At 41.3% G+C, this 18,693-nt stretch overlaps 2 protein-coding genes across 2 annotated transcripts; both read right to left on the bottom strand.

Moving 5' to 3' along the window:
• Positions 1 to 4,817: 4,817 nt before the first annotated feature.
• On the bottom strand, positions 4,818 to 8,133 carry LOC102712548 (cytochrome P450 77A3). The gene is made up of 2 exons (XM_006657192.3): positions 6,655 to 8,133; positions 4,818 to 5,633 (listed from the first exon to the last, which is right to left on the bottom strand). Exons 1-2 carry the CDS (start codon positions 7,762 to 7,764, stop codon positions 5,154 to 5,156), a joined length of 1,590 nt encoding a protein of 529 aa, XP_006657255.1. The 5' UTR covers positions 7,765 to 8,133; the 3' UTR covers positions 4,818 to 5,153.
• A 1,775-nt stretch (positions 8,134 to 9,908) lies between these two features.
• Positions 9,909 to 15,405, bottom strand: LOC102712270 (glutamate receptor 3.5). Its single transcript, XM_006657191.3, has 6 exons — positions 14,794 to 15,405; positions 12,037 to 13,382; positions 11,682 to 11,959; positions 11,440 to 11,471; positions 10,944 to 11,350; positions 9,909 to 10,796 (listed from the first exon to the last, which is right to left on the bottom strand). Exons 1-6 carry the CDS (start codon positions 15,047 to 15,049, stop codon positions 10,314 to 10,316), a joined length of 2,802 nt encoding a protein of 933 aa, XP_006657254.1. The 5' UTR covers positions 15,050 to 15,405; the 3' UTR covers positions 9,909 to 10,313.
• Between the last annotated feature and the right edge of the window lie 3,288 nt (positions 15,406 to 18,693).

Below are 18,693 nucleotides of genomic sequence, written 5' to 3'. Positions count from 1 at the left end.
ATCAGATCGATGGATGATGCACCATGGCCTTGGACGAATGGTTTTAGAGAAGGATAATAATATAGCCAGCAAAAGTCGTTAATACATGATCCACTTATTTCTTATATAGGTGATTCTTATGTCTAATCTAGTTGTAACTTGGTTGTAAGCTTACAGTTTGTTTCTTTTTCTCTCCTCACATCTTTCCTCCATCTCAGCATTTAGATGACTTAGGCTGTTTGAATCCAATGACTTTTCTATAGTCCCTTATCACATCGGATGTTTGGATGTTAATTAGGAGTATTAAATATATACTGATAATAAAACTAATTGCATAAATAAAGACTATTTTATTAGACAAATTTTTTAAGCTTAATTAAGCTACGATTAGCAAATGTTTACTGTATCATCACATTCGCTAATCATGTTCTAATTAGACTCAATAGATTCATCTCACAAAATAGTCCAGAGTATAGGGTGTGTTTTATTAATAGTCTATATTTAATACTTTTAGTTAGTGTCCAAACATTCGATGTGACAAGAACTTAAAAAAGGTTGTGGGAAACAAACACCCTATTAATATTATACTTGCTCCTAATTGGGATGGATGAATTGAATTTAGGTGGTGTTTAGATTGAGAAAATTTTTGGGAGAAGCGTCACGTCAAATGTTTAACCGGATGTCGGAAGAGGTTTTCGGACACGAATGAAAAAACGAATTTCACGACTAGCCTAGAAACCACGAGACGAATCTTTTGAGCCTAATTAATCCGTCATTAGCACATGTTGGTTACTGTAGCACTTATGACTAATCATGGGCTAATTAGGCTCAAAAGATTCGTCTCAAGATTTCTTCCATAACTGTGAAATTAGTTTTTTTGGCTCATCTATGTTTAATGCTTTATTTAGGTGTCCAAAAATTCGATGTGATGTTTTTGAAAAAAAATTTTGGAAACTAAGGTGGGCCCCTTGTCCCATCGGATGTTTGGACACGTATTATAAATAGTAAATGTATACTATTAATAAAACTCATCTATAATCTTGGGCTAATTCACGAGACGAATCTAATGAGTCTAATTAATCCATGATTAGCCTATGTGATGCTACAGTAAATATTTGCTAATTATAGATTAATTAGGTTTAAAAAATTCGTCTCGCGGATTAGCTCTCATTTATGAAATTATTTTTTTATTAGTCTATATTTAATACTTCAAATTAGTATCCAAATATCCGATATAACATAGGGCTAAAAAATTTAACCCCATCTAAACAACCCCTCAACAAGGCCTTATTGGTGGGTGCATGGTTTCATTGCAGTTAATTTCTGCACCAGGGTTATTGAATGTAGGCATGTGAAGTCTCTGCGCTTGGCCGGCCAGGTCACCGGCAAGCCTCGCCGGCGCCAGCTTGGCCGGCATCCGAGCCGATTCTTCTCCTACACTAGTCCTCTTGTCCACATCTCTATAGGTGATATATATAGGACACGGATCCTTTACCGTACTCTTTATGCGGAGGCAGCCGCTAATAGATGGCCCCGGCTCTACAGGTCAGCGACTGACTGACTGCGGAGTACATCTCTAAATACCTCTACATACGACTTAAATTCTACTGAACAACGTAGGACGTAATTGTTTGACTTATCCAGTAAAAAAGTCAAATGGTATATTTATAAATGAAAAGTAATTTATGAATAAAATGTTACTAGCCATCTAAAAGTCAAGGCTAAAATATAAATAAAAAACCCTTAAAATCAACTTTAAATTTAATATTAAAAATTTAAATTATTAGGGTACACCTATGATCGAAGTACCGTAAAAGTGGTCGACTCTTTTAAACATTTAAGGGCATATCCTTATAGATGTTTGCATGTTAATATGTCATCTAAATAGCTATTTTTTTTAAAAAAAAATTAACAAGATATGTTAATGTATGATATATCACTTGCAAGGTCAAATTTGATTTATATAGATTATAAAAAATAAATATGACCAATGTGTATACTACTCAAAATATATAATCTGTTCCTTTTATTATAATTTGCAGAGATCGAATTTAAACCTACATATTTATGTGATGACATCTCACATGTTAATCTATCTTGGATTTTTTTATAATCATTTAAATACCATAAAAAGTAAGGAGATATTTTCTGGGGGACTAAAATCCATTTCCAGGAGTGGTCGTCGTATCATAGTGCTTCTGGTGCGTGTGGGGTGCACTCAAGCTGGCAACAGTCATATAACTCTGTACGTTCTTACACTACACCAGTGGAGTATGTACAACGGCACAAGTTTTGATTCCGAAGTCATAATTTCAACACAGGAATTGCTACTCATTCATATTCAAATAAACACATATCTTACGAAAGTTTTCATCCATGGACACAGTGTCAGAGTTAGCGTCGCTGTCGAGCCAAAGTGATAAATATTATTTTCTTAATTAGTAGCTGACCACTTTTTACGGACACAATCGATTATCCTAGAGACACAGTCATGAAAACAAATAAGTTGTAAAAGGCTAAAAAGATCCTCATATGTGAGAATGACATATGTAGGAGGGTAAATCTTCCTTAACGGGAAGCTGCCGGACTCCATTTGTTAGTTTGGCTAGGGTGTGGGTGAGAGCTAGGGCATCAATGAAAGAAGATATGGTTGCTGGGACGCAAGAAATTACGTTTAAGTCGGGGCTTAGCGATGAAGTGTGCTAAGTCCTTTGTAGTTTTTTTTTCGGAGAGAGCCCTCCTTTTACCTTAGGCAAGGACCTACTTTAATACTGTAGGGAACTTCCATACATGCCTTATCACACGTCCTAAGGAAAAAAGAAAATACATAACTTAGGGCTTTTAGTGCCTATCTAATCTGAGGCGTGCGGCGACCGCACAACCTTTTCATGTGTGGGACACGTCTTGTCATGACTTGGGCGGAGCGGTCGACTTCTCTTCCGCATTAAATGCTGAAGGCCCCCCGTTAATTCTTATCCAAGGCACGACTGAAGCAATGATAGGTTGTCTCGAAAATGGAGTGCTATCTCCTCCTCGAGAGGAGAGGTGAAAACCTCTTCATTAATGGTTGACAAGACATGGCTTACACGAATTCTATACCCTACAAGGGCAGACACATACCTCTGACATGCTTTCGGTCTGTCGTCGTGTCGGTCAGTCCACCGGCGACTTACCGCGTCACTCGCAAGACACATTAAATACGGCACCACACGAGTGACTGACAGGGCGCATTAAATACGACGGAAGGATGCCCGCACGCCGGGCCCCTCAGTCTCACGCGTCGCTTGACACGCAGACCGAGGGTCAGGGCTGCCCGACCCCTCCACGAGAGGGTGGATGCCTCTCAGATCCTAGGTCGGATCCCCCTCAGGGTGTGCCACATGGATCCGAGACGGTCTCTTTCATGTAATGAGGGTTATAGGTCAAAGTTTGCACTGGAGCACTTTTGACCTTTTCATCAAAAGGACGTAGTAACATGTTGGACGACATGTTCCCTTCAAATTAACAGTATACCCTCGGGCCCATTTTACCGAGGACAGATCTATATGTCCACAAAATACATGATAGTATTTTCTAACTCCATAATTAATATTTTTTTGATGATACCAAGCAAACCGGTCCAATGCAAAACGTTGTTGCCCTGTTAGACCAGACAGTGGAGTACTGCAAATTAAAGCTCTAATCAATTGGAAATTTGGAATCCAAAACTGAAACTGCTACTCATTTAAGCAAGTTATGCCGTATAGTACTTTTTGATCACTGTGGCTGCTTCCCAACCGTTTAGGGAAATTGAGCTTCTAGAACGTTGGGTAGAGTACGTCTTTAAAGAGGGCGATTGTCCTTTTTATATAAAAAACAAACAATATATTTATAAAAGAAAAAATAATTTATAAATAAAATATATATATATTTATTCTTATAGTGATTTAAAGCCAGATTGAAAAATAAACTTTGGTGAAAAAAATCATAAATCTATTCCAAACCGTATATTGCAACGAAATACATTGACCCCATCTTATCATTTCTGATGATGTTTATTGGCCAAAATTTAAAATTTCAAACTTAAATTTGAAGTTGATATTGAGTTTTTTACCAAACTTTATTTTATAGTCTTGGCTTTTAGATCGCTAAGTTTACGTATATAGTTTTGTTCATAATTTATTTTTCCTTTTCAAATATGTCGTTTGACTCGATCACCCCATACATATTTTATTATTTTTACCTGAATGATTTGGACACCGCCACAATCTCCTACATATGCTTTATAGCTATTTTCATAATATTTATAAAAATTATATGTGACTACATGAACGTCTTTTATATAAATCTTGTAATATCACATATCAATCTTATACCATGTTTGGCATGAAGGTTTTTAAAAGGAATTATAAACTGTAGTATTTTTCATCAATGGATGTGTCATGAATATAGGAATCAAGTCAAATATTACTTTGGAGACTTTTCCTGAGATTTTCTATTCTTTGGTTCAAAGGAAAGAAAAAAAATGAAGTGACGACTAAGCGAAATTTTCCCGTGGAAATGACAGCAAAGGAGGCTAATGTTGAAGTAATTGTTGTATTTAAGCAACATTATGGTTTCTAAATACTAGAGAGAAGGACGGGTAAGATTTCTGTAGAGTATAAATAAAAATGAATTAGCACTAAGCATACAAGATTATTGTTTAATTTCTAAGATTCCTGTGTTCCAAACACCTATATTTTTTATTGGAACACATATATTTTTTATTTAACAATCGTCTGTTTTACATGTTTATATATATATATATATATATATATATATACATATATATTCCCGTATGTTCCTCCTAGTGTATTTTTTTTCTAATGTTGGATCGAGTCGATGCAATTAATTAACATGCTTATTTCTGAATTTGGCAACCAATATTTATATATGAGCAGATCAAGCAGCGGTAGGTACACTTAATCCTGGATTGAAAATAAAAGGAAGAGAAGGAGATATCACTAGTAAAAAAAAAGAGAAAAAGAGAAAAATTAAAGAAAGATATCAAACACTAGTAAAAATTAAGACATCATCTGCATATCCATCCGTCCGTCCATCCATCATCCAACGGACAGCAGCTACCCGAGTATTTATATCGCGGCCATAATTAATCCGTACTGTGGGAGAGAGAGAGAGAAAGAGAGAGAGTCTAATTAGGCAGAGGCGGCGACGGCGGCGAGGTCGCCGCGGCGGCGCTCGACGATGGCGGCGCGGAGAGGGTTCTTCATGACGACGGTGAAGGCGAAGGTCTCGGTGGGGTCGGGCGGCCCTTCGCCGGCGGGCGGGACCCAGCGGAACTCGCGCACCATGTTGGCGAGCATGAGCTGGATGTGGAGGACGCCGAGGGTGGCGGCGGGGCAGATCCGGCGGCCGGCGCCGAACGGCATCATGCGGAGCGCGCGGGTGCCGGTGATGTCGGTGTCGAAGCCCTCGCCGCCCTCCAGGAACCGCTCCGGCCGCCACGTCTCCGGGTCCGGCCACGTCTCCGGGTTCTCCGTCACCCACGCCGTGTAGAACTCCACGCTCGCGTCCGCCGGCACCCGGTACCCGCCCAGCTCCGTGTCCCTCGTCGCCGCGTGCGACAGCACGAAGTGGCTCGGCGGGTGTCGCCGGAACGTCTCCTTCACCACCGCCTGCAAACACGCCGCCGGCGAACCAATCAATCCCGGTTACCTATTCCATCCCCATCGCCTATAATATTTCTTTTTTCTGATTATACTATATAATGAAACGAATTTTGATCAATACTAATTTATTTTTCCAAAAAAGTTTTTTTTTCTGATTATACTATGAAATGAAACTAAGTTTTTTTTTTGTTATTGGTAGATGGGAGTTTTTATGCTGTTTAATTCTCATGGCATGTTTGTCTGCATGCACAATATGATGGGAACTTGTCACTGGCAGGAGGTTTTTTTTTTTGCAGAAATGCATGGAACAAATTAAAACGGCAACCTCAATCATGCAATTTTGGGTTCTACTTTGATCAAAACAATAATTCAGATATGTGTTTCTGGTTGATGAAATAAATAAATAAATACCGTACAGTGTATCATCCAAGCTGTTGTTTTTCTCTAGACAACTAACATGTCCTTTTCATGACATAAATAAAAAGCAAACATTTGTTCGTAGAAATATTATTTGGACAGCGGTTTGTTAATGCCAGATCAATTCCAAGGTGAACTATCCTTAATTAGTAGCCGCAATCTTGGTTTGCAGCTCGGGATTAGAAGAAAAAGAAATTAAACATGGGACTGATCGATTGACAGTGACAGTGACGCTCTGGTTAGTTGTGACAAAAATTTGGTTGGTAGCTGATCGGTCTGCCAATGATTGACACAAGGAACATTTGTCCATTTGACCATTAGTGAGTCCCACTAACTTTTTCTACTAAAAATTTCTACTGCGTGATTTTGCTGTAATAAGCCCGAATACATTCTTTTCTTCTTAAAAAAACATGTTTCAATTTGTTCATGAACAGTGGATTATGGTACATGGCAAAAAAATTCAATTCGTGCTAAGGAAAAAACAGTCAAACAATATGCAGCTACAATTATGTAATGGATCAATTACTAAACAAGAACACATGCAGCTAGAGTTGGGTAAATGGATTATTATAAGTAATTGTATAAAGCAGAATTTAATTAATAAGATTACCTGCAAGTAGGGCATGGTCTCGACGTCGGCCTCGGTGATGCGCGCCGTGGTGCCGACCTTGGAGACGACCTCGCCGTAGAGCTTCTCCTGGACGGCGGGGTCGAGGACGAGGTGCATCATGGCCCACTCCAGCGCGGTGGCGCTGGTGTCGGTGCCGGCGCTCATCACCTCGGAGCAGAGCGTCACCAGCTCGTCCTCGCCGAGCCGCTTGCCCCTCCCCGGCGGCTCGAGGTCGAAGAGCGAGTCGACGTAGGCCTCGCCGGGCGCGCTCATCATCTCGACGCCGCCGACCACCGTGTTGCCGTCGGCGTTCTTGGCGCCGCCGTCCTTGAGGAACTCCCGCCTGGCGCGCACCAGCGGCGCGAGGCAGCCAAGCTGGCGGCGGCGGAGGTTGCGCGCCTCGGTGAGCTGCTTCCTGAAGAGTGGCGTGAGGAGCGGGAGGAAGTCCGGCAGCTTGGGCATGGTCATCATCATCACGTCCTTGAGCACCTCCTCGATGTCGACGATGAGCTCGTCGGGGATCTTGGCGCCGAAGCAGATGCAGATGAGGATGCTGCAGATGGAGAGGCGGCAGTTGGCCATCATCCGGACGGCGCCGGTGGCGGCGAACTCGGCGCGGAGGCGGCGGAGGTGGCTGCCGACAGCCCACTCGCGGATCCACGAGAAGCCCTTCACCCGCGGCGGCGACACGATCTCAGCGACGAAGTTGCGGCGGAGCGCGCGCCAGAGGGGGCCATACGGCGCCGAGTTGACGGTGCACTTCCCGACGCTGAAGAGCAGCCGCGTCGGGCTGTCCTCCGGCCGGCTGGCGAACATGGGGCCCTGCTTGACGAGCGCCTCGTGGATGAGCTCGGCGTCGGTGACGACGATGAGCGTGCGCTGCCCCATCCGCATGGTGAAGATGGGGCCGTACTTCTCGCGGAGGTCACGCACCACGTACATGAACGGCCGCCGCTGCAAGATCACCTGGAACAGGTTCCCGACCACCGGCCACCCCGGTGGCCCCGGCGGGAGGCCATCCACCCCTCCCGTCTTGGAGCACCGCCGCCACCACATCGCCGCCAGCACCGCCGCCGACACCACCAGCAGGACATCGTTCATGTCCACCATCCTCGCCGCCGCCGCCGCCTCCACCACCAAACACTCTCACTCTCACCTCGTCGTCGTCGTGTCAGTGCAGTGGCCTAGCTGGCTAGCTCACCGGAGTGGTGGACGAGAGAGAGTGGGTGGGAGAGATATATAGCGGCGGAGCCATCTACACTGTGGCGGAGTAAATGCGCGCCATCTACCATCTGAAAGGGAGCCATGAATGCTCCACTGCGACATTAATGCCGAGCTCGTGAAAGCTCCCATGGACCGAGCTTGCCCTAACCCTAGCCGCGGAGTGAGGAAAGAAACCACCATCACCATCACCACCACCACCACCAGCAGCTGGCCCGTGAGCTAGCCTGGCCCCGGCCATGGCCGCTGCTGGTTTTTTCTTTTTTTTTTTTCCCCTACCCATCGTATTTGCATTTGCATTGCTTTGCTTCCCGCGCTTTAATGGCGCGCGCCAGTGCGTTCGGTTGGGAAGACAACCACACACGCACTGATCAAATCAGTACTGACGCGCTTGCAGATCAGCCAAGTGGCGGCTGCACACGGTTTTAGTTTTATGAACAGTGTGTTTTACCCGCTAAATTAATTCGCTAATTAAAGGGATCGTTTGGAACGCAGGAATTTCACATAAAAGAGTTCGGTTTGATGATGATGATGATGATATATATATATATACACACACAATACACCCTTCAATTTAAGGGGCGATTGTTTTATGATATATTTACAAACAAAAAATAATTTCAAATAAAACTTTTATATACGATATTTTTAGTTTTTTAAAAGTCAATGCAGAAAAATAAACCTTAGTGATAACATTCTAAAATCAACTTTAAATTTATGGTTAAAATTCAAATTTTGGCTTATCAGTATCACCAAAAAGATGAGACTGTAAAAGTTTTGGCCGATTCAAAATTGAGAGATCTTCATGCGTTCCAGACGGGTCATTGTAGAAGCTGCTCGTGTTTTCGGTTCGCTTGCTCTCACTGTCTCTTTATGTTGACACAAAGGGCTGAACCACTTCCCAACATTTCGGCATTAGAGGCAGCGAGCGAAATCGGTTACTCATCAGACACACACACGCCGTCTTCTCCCAGTCGCTGTCCATGGCGATTAAAGAGATCGGCCGAGTGAATCGAATCAATGGCTCATAAAGCCCTAGACCCTTCTGTTGTGATCTGATGGAGATGTGGGTGCTTCGATGCCAAAGCCAGCTGAGGAGGAAAGAACTCGATCAAATTCGCTACAAATTCAGACTGTAACAGCTCAAAAAGTTCAGAGTTTTAGACTGCAGAGTGGTAGACATACACATACTGACACACTAGTAGCGAGTACGTGTACCAGCAGGCTGCCACTGTAACTGTCCAGCTGCTGGTAGTTGAGTGTAAGGGAACCGGAGTAACTTGCTTGTCCTTTGGATCCAGCAAGCCCTTGACGACCAAGCTGCAGAAAAATGCAGAATTTGCTAGTGTTATCATGTACTGTTTGTGCTCAGTGCCATTACTGAATTTCAATCAATTGGGATGAGATGAGGTTTTGGTCTCCAAGACCAACACTGAAGCTGTTTTAAGTTTACTTGTTTGGGAGTAGGAGTGTTAGTTATGCTAAGTGGCAGTACTGGTACTGCCGTGTTCTGGTTCAGGCCTTGTTTAGTTTCTAAATTTTTTTTTCAAAAACATCACATCGAGTTTTTATGTCTAAATAAAGCATTAAACATAGATGAACCAAAAAACTAATTGCATAGTTATGGAAGAAATCTTGACACGAATCTTTTAAGCCTAATTAGCCCATGATAAGCCATAAGTGCTACAGTAACTAACATGTGCTAATGACGGATTAATTAGGTTCAAAAGATTCGTCTCGCGGTTTTTAGGCTAGCCATGAAATTCGTTTTTCCATTCGTGTCCGAAAACCCCTTCCGACATCCAATCAAACATTTGATATGACACTTCTCCCAAAAATTTTCTCAATCTAAACAAACACCTCAGGACCAGAGAGGTAGTGAGAATCATTATGGTTCTTGTGCCCACGCAAGACTGGCCAGATCTGGGCAATTGAGGCAGCTAACTGGTTTCCTTCTGAAAGTGCATGCCATAATTCAGGTTATTTGCTGGCAATAAAGATTCAGAAAAAGAACAGAAATTTGGTTTGTAAGATTGTCCCTTTTCTAGTATATATAGTATGGACTATGATGAAGCTCATTTTGCTTGGAAATTAATGCAGTTACAACATTGATCACAACTAAGTATTGCCAGTTAGACAATTCAGTAATTCACAAATCCATGTAAAAATGATACACTATTGCACAGCTTCTGGCATCATCAATTGAGAAAAGAAAATAAGAAAACAATTGCTGAGCACATACAAAGTATATATGAGACGGAAATAGAGTAATCCTGAGAAAAATGGATTTCTAGATTCTACATGTATACTGCTATTATCTACTAACTTAGTATGTTTTTCCTTTCTGTGCAAGAATGCTCGGTATGTCATAATACCTTGCAATGTCCAGAACTAAGCTTTGTCATCTGAAGGCTGAATTCTGAAAGACGATTTCATGGCTAAGGCACTGACTGCGAGTCTGAAGACCCCATGGCCTGATTATCTTTTTCACTTGGTCTCCGCTTCATCGATCTCCTAACTTCATTTTCCTTTTTGTCAACAAACTGTATCAGTTCTTTGAAGCTACCAAGGCGCTTTGGTTTTCTCCGCTGTATTTCAGCAACTTCGTCTTGGCCTGTGGTGGTGGCAGCAGAATCATCGCTGGGCTCATGAGCATCTTCAGAACCTGAGTACTTGTAGTACTGCCAGCAGACTCTTGCGAAGAACACAACGAGAGCGAATACACATATTAGAGCACACATAAGAAAGAGGCCCCAAAAACTTCCAAGGCCAAGCCTGGTTGCTCCCGTATCACTGTCATCAGAGCTGCAGCTCGACCGTGTGAACCACTCGTCGTGAATTCTTTGTAGCTGGCCACTCTCTGAAAGTTGAAGGATGGCAGTTGACATGTCTGCAGCAAGAGGAGAATCTCTCTGGAATGCCTGCAAAGAAGAACAAAGCAGATTAGATCGTTCTGTCCATAGTACAAGACATGGGCATTATCCTTAGTTCAGAGTTGAAATGAAAGGGCAGCATTGCCCAATAAAGAGTAAATGAAAGAAGAAATAAGATAAGGACAATGAACATACGAATCCCCATCCTTCCTTTGTGAATTCCTGTCCTACAATTCTGAAGTTGCAGTGGTATGACAGGAAGATCTCAATATATGGAATCTCATCAACGATTGCAGCAACACCGCCATATTTGGGTCCACGATTAAGGGCATCGGCATACTCATCAATTGTGCTTAGTGGTACTAACCGAGATTCAGGAACATTGAGTTCTTCAATCAGGTAATTTTTAGTAAACTTTCCAGCCTGGTATCCAATAGGTAAAGCACTTGAAATCAAACTGTCAATCCCAGTTATTCCAGTTGCAAGCTGTTGGACTGTGAGAATTGACGTGAGACTAGCCGTATAACTTGAATTGATGATCAGCACGACAAACAACCATATTATCAGCACAAACCGCCCTAGTGCACTTACGGTGTTCTGTCCTGAAGTGAGTGAGATAATAACAATTACATTAAGATGGGAAAGGAAGAATGGAAGAGTTAAAACACAATGATGCATCTAATGGACTTACTATGTGCAAAGAACATTGTTGAGAAACTAAACCTGAAAGGGGAGAAGAAAGTAATCTGTTAATTTCTTACTGTTACTGTTTACTCAAATCAACAAGATAAAAATATTACTCCACAAATTATTTGTTGTTTATAGAAAAAAAATCAATAAGATGATTTCTAGTTCTGTTTATGTTCCCATTCTCATTCCAAAAAAGATACTATGCTAATAAACATATCCTTATGAGGAGCAATGGAAACATACCAAAATATTGTTATCACCTGCCGTCTTGGAGAGCCTCGAAACTCCTCATTGGTCCGATGTTCAAGGATCCAAACAACTATTCCAACAAAAATAAAAAGAGCACCTGTTACACACCACATTTCTAGTGTGAAGGGTTTAAGGAATGCCCAAGCACTTGAATTTGCATCTTTCGTTGGCGCTACTATGACAAGCCCTGACTCAATATAAGGCTGTGTAAATTCTGCAATCTTTGTTCTGTTTCTCACAATAGCAAAGTCACCTACAGCTGCATCAAGGGACTACAAGAAAGTAAATACAAATCAGATGATTAAAAGCAAAATTTTCAAAGTAGAAAGAACAATGAGCAAGAACATACGTTGGTAGCAACCATATTAATAATGTCGTCATAGTTAGGATTCTTCGAACCATCCCCAATCATTATGAATTGGCAAGGAACTGGGTAAGGAAGCAGTTTTATTGCTGCGTTGAATATATCAATGCAGTAACCAGTCACATTATCAGGACCAGCAGAACGTGATACCAACTCATGAAAGCTTGCTTTATTTGGAACACCAACTCTCAGAGGCTGACCATTGTTTGGGAAAACCCACCCCTTAGGTTTAGAAGCAGGGTCACCTGGCCAAACCACATTGGACAGCTGCTGAGCATTTATAGATGTATTGGCCGGCTTCTCATACAAACTTTCAGGAGTAGTAACAGAAAGGCCAGAATAATTAGACCAATAGCCAACCAAATGTGACCCAGAACTGCCAATATTATGGATATCATATGCTGGGTGAACCAAATTGTGGTCTGAATCAAACTGAACCTGACCTGTTAGGCCTGTAAAGTTTGTGAGCAGAACTTGTTGTAGCAACTGCTCACCACCGTCAAATATCTTAAGAGTCGAGAAACTCAGTGCGCTGCCATTTGAATCATGCAACCTTGGATCTGCAGAGAAATTTATCTGCTGCCCACTATCGAGAAATTGATCGATAGCATGGGCAACTATCCAGACTGAGTCATAAGCATAAAAACCATATGCATTCAAGCCAGAAGCAATGCCCCTATTACGAGCCATGTTGTTCCATTTAGATACAAACTTCTTCTTGGCTTCAGAATCAGGAAAGTGTTGACGGAGGAAAATTAATCCTTGCATATAGCTCATGGTTCTAAGATCTCCAGCCCCTGAGGAGTCCAGGACAGCAGCTAGCCAATCGGTTACTATCCAGACGTAGCCACTGTCCATCATACGGAGCTTGTTAGCTATAGAAAATATTCTCATTCCTGTGTCAGGATTAACATGCACAACAAACACCCTTGATTCCATCATGTTTGCTCTAAACAGTACATTATTGATCGTTTCTACATTTGAATTTGGAGGAATCGCTGCTTTATATGAAATTCTTGCCCGCTGTAATGCAAGCGCATCACTAAGGGCTGACATCCCACCTCGCCCATAATCATCGTCAACAAAAACAGCAGTCACCTCTTTCCATTGATAGTAATCAACAATGCTAGCAACAGCTTGCATTTGGAAATAATCACTTATGGTACTCCTTAAAAAGTAAGGATACTCCGATGCTGAAAGAGTTGGATCAGTCGCTCCAAATGATAAAAGAGGAACGTGTAGCTCATTAACAACATGTGAAATAACATGGCCTATTCCAGAAGACTGTGGGCCAATGACAGCAATCACGCTTTTCTCCATTAATTGCAATGCTGCAATGAAATAATGTTTTATGAATCAGTTCGTGGAAAATTTTCAAGCGATTATCAGCTACAGCTAACCAATCAATGCTGAATTGCATGTAAGGCAAGAAAGGGCCACAGTTCCATTCTGTTCAAGAAGTTGAGTATAAGATCCTGCTATTAACTCGCGTTAAGCAGAAATTACTGTCTAACAGTAATAGGTAAAGTAGTTATAGTTTAAACATATGCTGGGTGGTATCCAGAATATATGCTCATGCTGATGCTCGTACAAATAAAATCTGTTGATGCTATTCAGTCACACATGCCACAAAGAGATAAAAGGAATCTTGTATTAGAAGAAAGTAAAGAATTGGATACTCCCCAATACATGTTTCTTGCATCTTAAGGAACACAAGCAATTCATAAGTTATGCCATTTGAGATGTCATTGTACCAGTATGCTTTTTGTCTGTTCTCCTTTTATTGCCAGGACAGTCAGGTTAGCAGAATTCTTAAGAAAGGACAATGCCATTGTAAGTTCAACAAAACAGTTGTTTTAAAACATACGAATCTTTCAAAACGCAAGTGAGGAAATTTATTTATTACATTAGGGTTAAGTGAACCTTGACCTAGTTTAGATTGAGACACCAAAGTGCTTATTATGCGCCACAACTGAATTGATTTGTCCTAGTCACTAGTCAACGTTATTAGTTCCTCTAAATTTGTTATGCACAACAAAAAGTGAATACATATACAAATAAGGACAATGACAGGAAAACTAAATTCACTACAAGTGAATAATCAGTATGATTATTTTAAAACAAATCGAATGGAACATGTTTATTCATACATGTGGATTGTGGCCGTAGGTCCAGTACTGTGCAATATGCTATCAAAAGCATCTAACCAAAGCTACTAATCGAATCCAACATGCAAGTTATGACATTTACTAGCAAGTAGCAAGTACTTTTAATTTTTAAAAGGGATTTCCAACTGCAGATGCAATAATTTACAAGAACCACCATACCTGGAAGCGGTGTGGTGGTCATATTGTGCTTCCCTCATCTCCACCACTATCATTCAGATTCAGTCTAATGCTAAAGTTGCCACAAAAGGGTAAAGGGAACAAACTGGCGAAGCAGATGAACAATCCAGACACAAGATTGATTTTTTTTTCCAGACACAAGATTGATTTTTTTTAAAGAAAAAAAAATTCAGATTAGTTTTGTTGGACCAGAGCAACTCACTTCTCCTCATTTGCAAATTGCAAGTAATTAATTTAAGCTCGATATTATTTATCAATCATCGTGATTGTAACTAGCTGGTTGGGATAAAGCAGTTGAGGATCAATCGAATCAGATTAGAAACACCAATTCACTGAAACCAAAGGTCATTACTTTGTCGAAGAGTTCCACATTTCGAGAAAGCAAATGGTTGCTAACCTTCGATGGTTCCAACAAACCCGCTGCAGTTGGTGTCATGGGAGATGAGCTTCAGCGTGGTCCCGGCCAGCACCGTGCCGTCGGCGTTCACGTCCTCGACGGCGAGCTCGGTGGCCAGCCGCGCGGCGCGGCCAATCACCGAGTCGTAGGTGTAGAGCGCGCCGATGGACACCTCGCTCGGCCGCGCCCCCGCCGCGCCGCCGCCGAGCGCCAGGCACAGAACCACCACCACCAGCACCGCCGCCGCGCCGCCCATTAATGCTCCCCCGCACTAGAGCACGCCCCCCCTCCTCGAACGGCGAAATCTTGGCGCCACTCGCATCGATTTCTTGGTCACAGTCACCACGACGGGGGAAGAATCCCAAGCGACAGCAGAGAAAGCTACAGTGGATTCTCAGGTGGATCACCAGCCACCGGAGGAGAGCACCAAGCGCGATTCTTTGGCTCGGACCGAAGCTACAGTTGCTCGCATCACCACCACAGGAGAGGCGTGGATGCGTGATTGGTTTCTGAGGCGGGCGTCGCGAGGAGGAAGAAGAGGCGGAGCTCTCGCCTCAGCTCCAGGCCGGGCTGCTTCAGGAATGATGGGCGAATTGACAAGTACACCAACTGCCACGGCAAAGTCCGCGAGCAGTCCAAGAATGGGGGTGTGCCGCGACAGCGCCGCGCGTGGATGGTGCCTCGCATGTGTGCATCGCCATTGTCACACTCACACACACACATGAGGAGAGAAGAGAGAGAGAGTGAGAGAGAGAGAGGAGGAGAGGGGACAGGGTGCTGTGCGATGGAGACGGAATCACTCAGGCCCTGTTTGGCTAAAAAATTATTGGCAAAAGACTCGTGTTTAATCGGTTGTCAAAATAAGTCTTCGATATAAATGAAAAAACGAATTTTATAACTCGGCTGAAAACTGTGAGACGAATCTTTTGAGCCTAATTAATCCGTCATTAGTATATGTTGGTTACTGTATTATTTAAGGCTAATCATACACTAATTAGACTTAAAAGATTCGTCTCACAATTTCTCCGTATAATTAGTTTTTATTTTTATCTATATTTAATACTCTATTTAAATGATTTAATGTGATATTTTTGAAAAAGTTTTGGGTAGCTAAACAGGCCTCAGGCAAAGGGAGGAATTTCACGTGGCGTGGTCGCTCAAGCAAAAGCGAAACCGCGAAAAAGAACAAAAAAAAAGGAGATATTTTTGGTATGGTACGTCGTGGATGGAGTACATTTTAGCATGGAGACCCTGCCCTTGAAGGGAAATTTAACACTTTGCTGCTCTTAAATTATCTCTCTAAGATTTGTTACGTAGTATTATTAGTGTGTTATATGAGCACAAACTTTCCTTTAACTATTTGGTATTTTTAACTACGTGACATGTCATCATAGAGGCAACGTGGACCTAACTAGTTAGCATTTTTCTTCTCCACCTTTCGTTCCATTTTGCTGAAAAATCCATCACCACACCAATAATGGTGATAATACCCATGCTCACAAAGCCGATGTCAAGTAGATAGTTGAAGGCATGACGGTCATGGCGATGTCTCTACTCTTTTGATTTCCCAACCGCTGTCACCGGACACGTACAGCAGATTTAAGAGAGGTAGCGAGGTTGGTGGTGATCCACTCGTCCTAGGACTGGGTCTTTCACAACAATACTCGTTACTAACGTCACTCATAGAAGTTGTAGCCGCGATACCCTAAAACACCACTATTGAGGAGTTGCCTCTTACCATCCTTCTCCCTAACGCTGATATCATTTTTCTTTGTAGGTCAAGTTTTTCTGCCGCTTACAAGTGAAAAGAGAAGGTTGTGGGGGTGTGCATTCTTTGTCGGGTTAGACTTGAGTCGACAGTAGCAGTGAGATGGGGAGTCGGTGCCCTTGCATGAATGAGGGAAGTGGCTCATTGGTGGGCTCCACACTAGCTTCTTCATTGGTGGAGAAGAAAATAGAAAGAAAAGAAGCTGACAGGTGGAGTTCATGTTGATTTTTACGATGATATGATACGTAGGTAAAAGTGACAAACAGTAAATGAATAACCCATATCTCTTATTAATTTTGCACGGATAAATATTAAAAGGACATTTAAGGAGTAAGCAGTGGCAAATAGTTAAATCCTCTGAAAAGAGAAAAAAAAATCTTCCCCAACATGACACTTTCAGTTGAGTACCATTATTTACTAAACATTATAGGGTAAGTCTATTTTGAACTCAAAGATTTATAAGAGTTTATTTTCACCATAAAGTATAAAAACCAACTATTTTTCAGAATATTAAAATCAAACAAACATAGCCCAGTTAAGACTCACATTGTTATTTTATTTTTTACGATTGCATGGCATACACGCATACACACATCTATATACACACCACCCTGCCACACATGTGAATGTGTTCCCTATCATACGCTAAAAAATGGGAACTAGTGTCTGATCTTACTAAATTTCTATTCAAAACAACGTGCGTGTAATATTCGTGGCCACCAGAATTTGAACAATATGTTATTTTTATGACATATCGGTAGCTAATTTGACATTCTCTTACATATCATGCGCTTAATATCTGTGTTCCTCCTTACTTCTCCCCTCTCACCACTATATTGTGTAGGAAAATAATAGGAAAATAAGTCTAGAGCTACTATCATATTTGTTGCAAGAATAGCATCCTAGGTATTGTTGCTTTTGACGTACTAAAAATTATCGTTAAATTAGTATTAGTTTGATAAATGATTTAATATTTAAAGTAAATAAAATAAACTTCGGTGAAAATTTGAGTGTTGGGTTTTAGCTAACTTTGTAGTTCCCTATCCTTTACTAGCCACGGACCCAATACATCATTCTCTTTTCTTTTGTCACATCTTCCCTAAACGTTGTGATAAATATGAAGACCATACTTTCTCGGTTTAATATCATAAATTTTTTTTTGGCTTGTTCCAAGTTAAATTTATTTAAGTTTGATAAAATTTACATAAAATGTGTAGAAATATTTAGAATTAGTTTAATTAATTATAACATTGATTATACTTTTATAGCATATTTATTTTGTGCTAGGAATATTCTATATTTCTCAATAAATTTGGTTCAACTTTAAAACATTTGCATTAGGACAAATGTAAAATTTCTTTATAGTATGGAACGAAAGGAGTCATGGAAAAATATGCGCTAAATTCCGTAGGTTTTTTCAAGGTAAAGAATGGCAGACTTCAACAATATAAAAATAATAAGAGTACTATGCAAGACAGAATCATAGAAGCAAGTAGTGTGTCATGCTGGAATAAAAACAATAAACATGGTATCACGTGCCAAAATACCCCTTTATTCTTTCTTGCTTTATTCCATTTAGCTACGTACTGTTCACATATTGTCTCGTACACAAAAAAAGCCTAATACCGGCAGCTCATCGTGGGCCCCATAAAAAGAGAGCTGGACATAGATAGGATTGGAGCTATCAGTGTGCAGCATCACTGCTAAACTTTTATCTGTTGTGTACGACACGCTGCTCATTCCCTATAACTCTTATAACTCTTTTCGTTTATTGTTATACTTATATTTATAAAATAAAATTTGAATTGTTAATTTAAATTATAGTTAATTTTAGAGTTTTTTTACTTTAAAGCTTTGTCTTTTAGATCGTTAAGAAAACACATATAAAAGTTTTATTTATAAATTATTTTCGTTTACAAATATATTATTTGGCTTTTTCGATGAAAAACCAAACAGTAACCCCTTAAGATCTTGTTACATACTCCGTATATCCTAATTTGGATCATGCTTTTGGCATCTATGCGTGAGAGTTATACCTTAATTGCAATAGAGCCATGAAGAAATGGCAAAAGCTACCAGCAGCAGCAGAAGCAATCATCTCTGTCCAGGAGAGCCATCTTTTGTCTCACCTT

This window comes from Oryza brachyantha, chromosome 6 (assembly GCF_000231095.2).
Source record: "Oryza brachyantha chromosome 6, ObraRS2, whole genome shotgun sequence".
Classification (NCBI taxonomy): domain Eukaryota; kingdom Viridiplantae; phylum Streptophyta; class Magnoliopsida; order Poales; family Poaceae; genus Oryza; species Oryza brachyantha.
This window is presented reverse-complemented; position numbering and strand designations above follow the sequence as displayed.

Bases quoted from the DNA above. Each gene is read 5' to 3' on its own strand.
- LOC102712548 (XM_006657192.3), bottom strand. From the start codon at position 7,764: ATGGTGGACATGAACGATGTCCTGCTGGTGGTGTCGGCGGCGGTGCTG. The intron at 5,634-6,654 runs GTAATCTTATTA...GCGTGTTTGCAG, and splicing joins AGACCATGCCCTACTTGCAG to GCGGTGGTGAAGGAGACGTT.
- LOC102712270 (XM_006657191.3), bottom strand. From the start codon at position 15,049: ATGGGCGGCGCGGCGGCGGTGCTGGTGGTGGTGGTTCTGTGCCTGGCG. The intron at 11,472-11,681 runs GTATGTTTCCAT...CTCCCCTTTCAG, and splicing joins CAGGTGATAACAATATTTTG to GTTTAGTTTCTCAACAATGT. The intron at 11,351-11,439 runs GTAAGTCCATTA...CACTCACTTCAG, and splicing joins AACAATGTTCTTTGCACATA to GACAGAACACCGTAAGTGCA.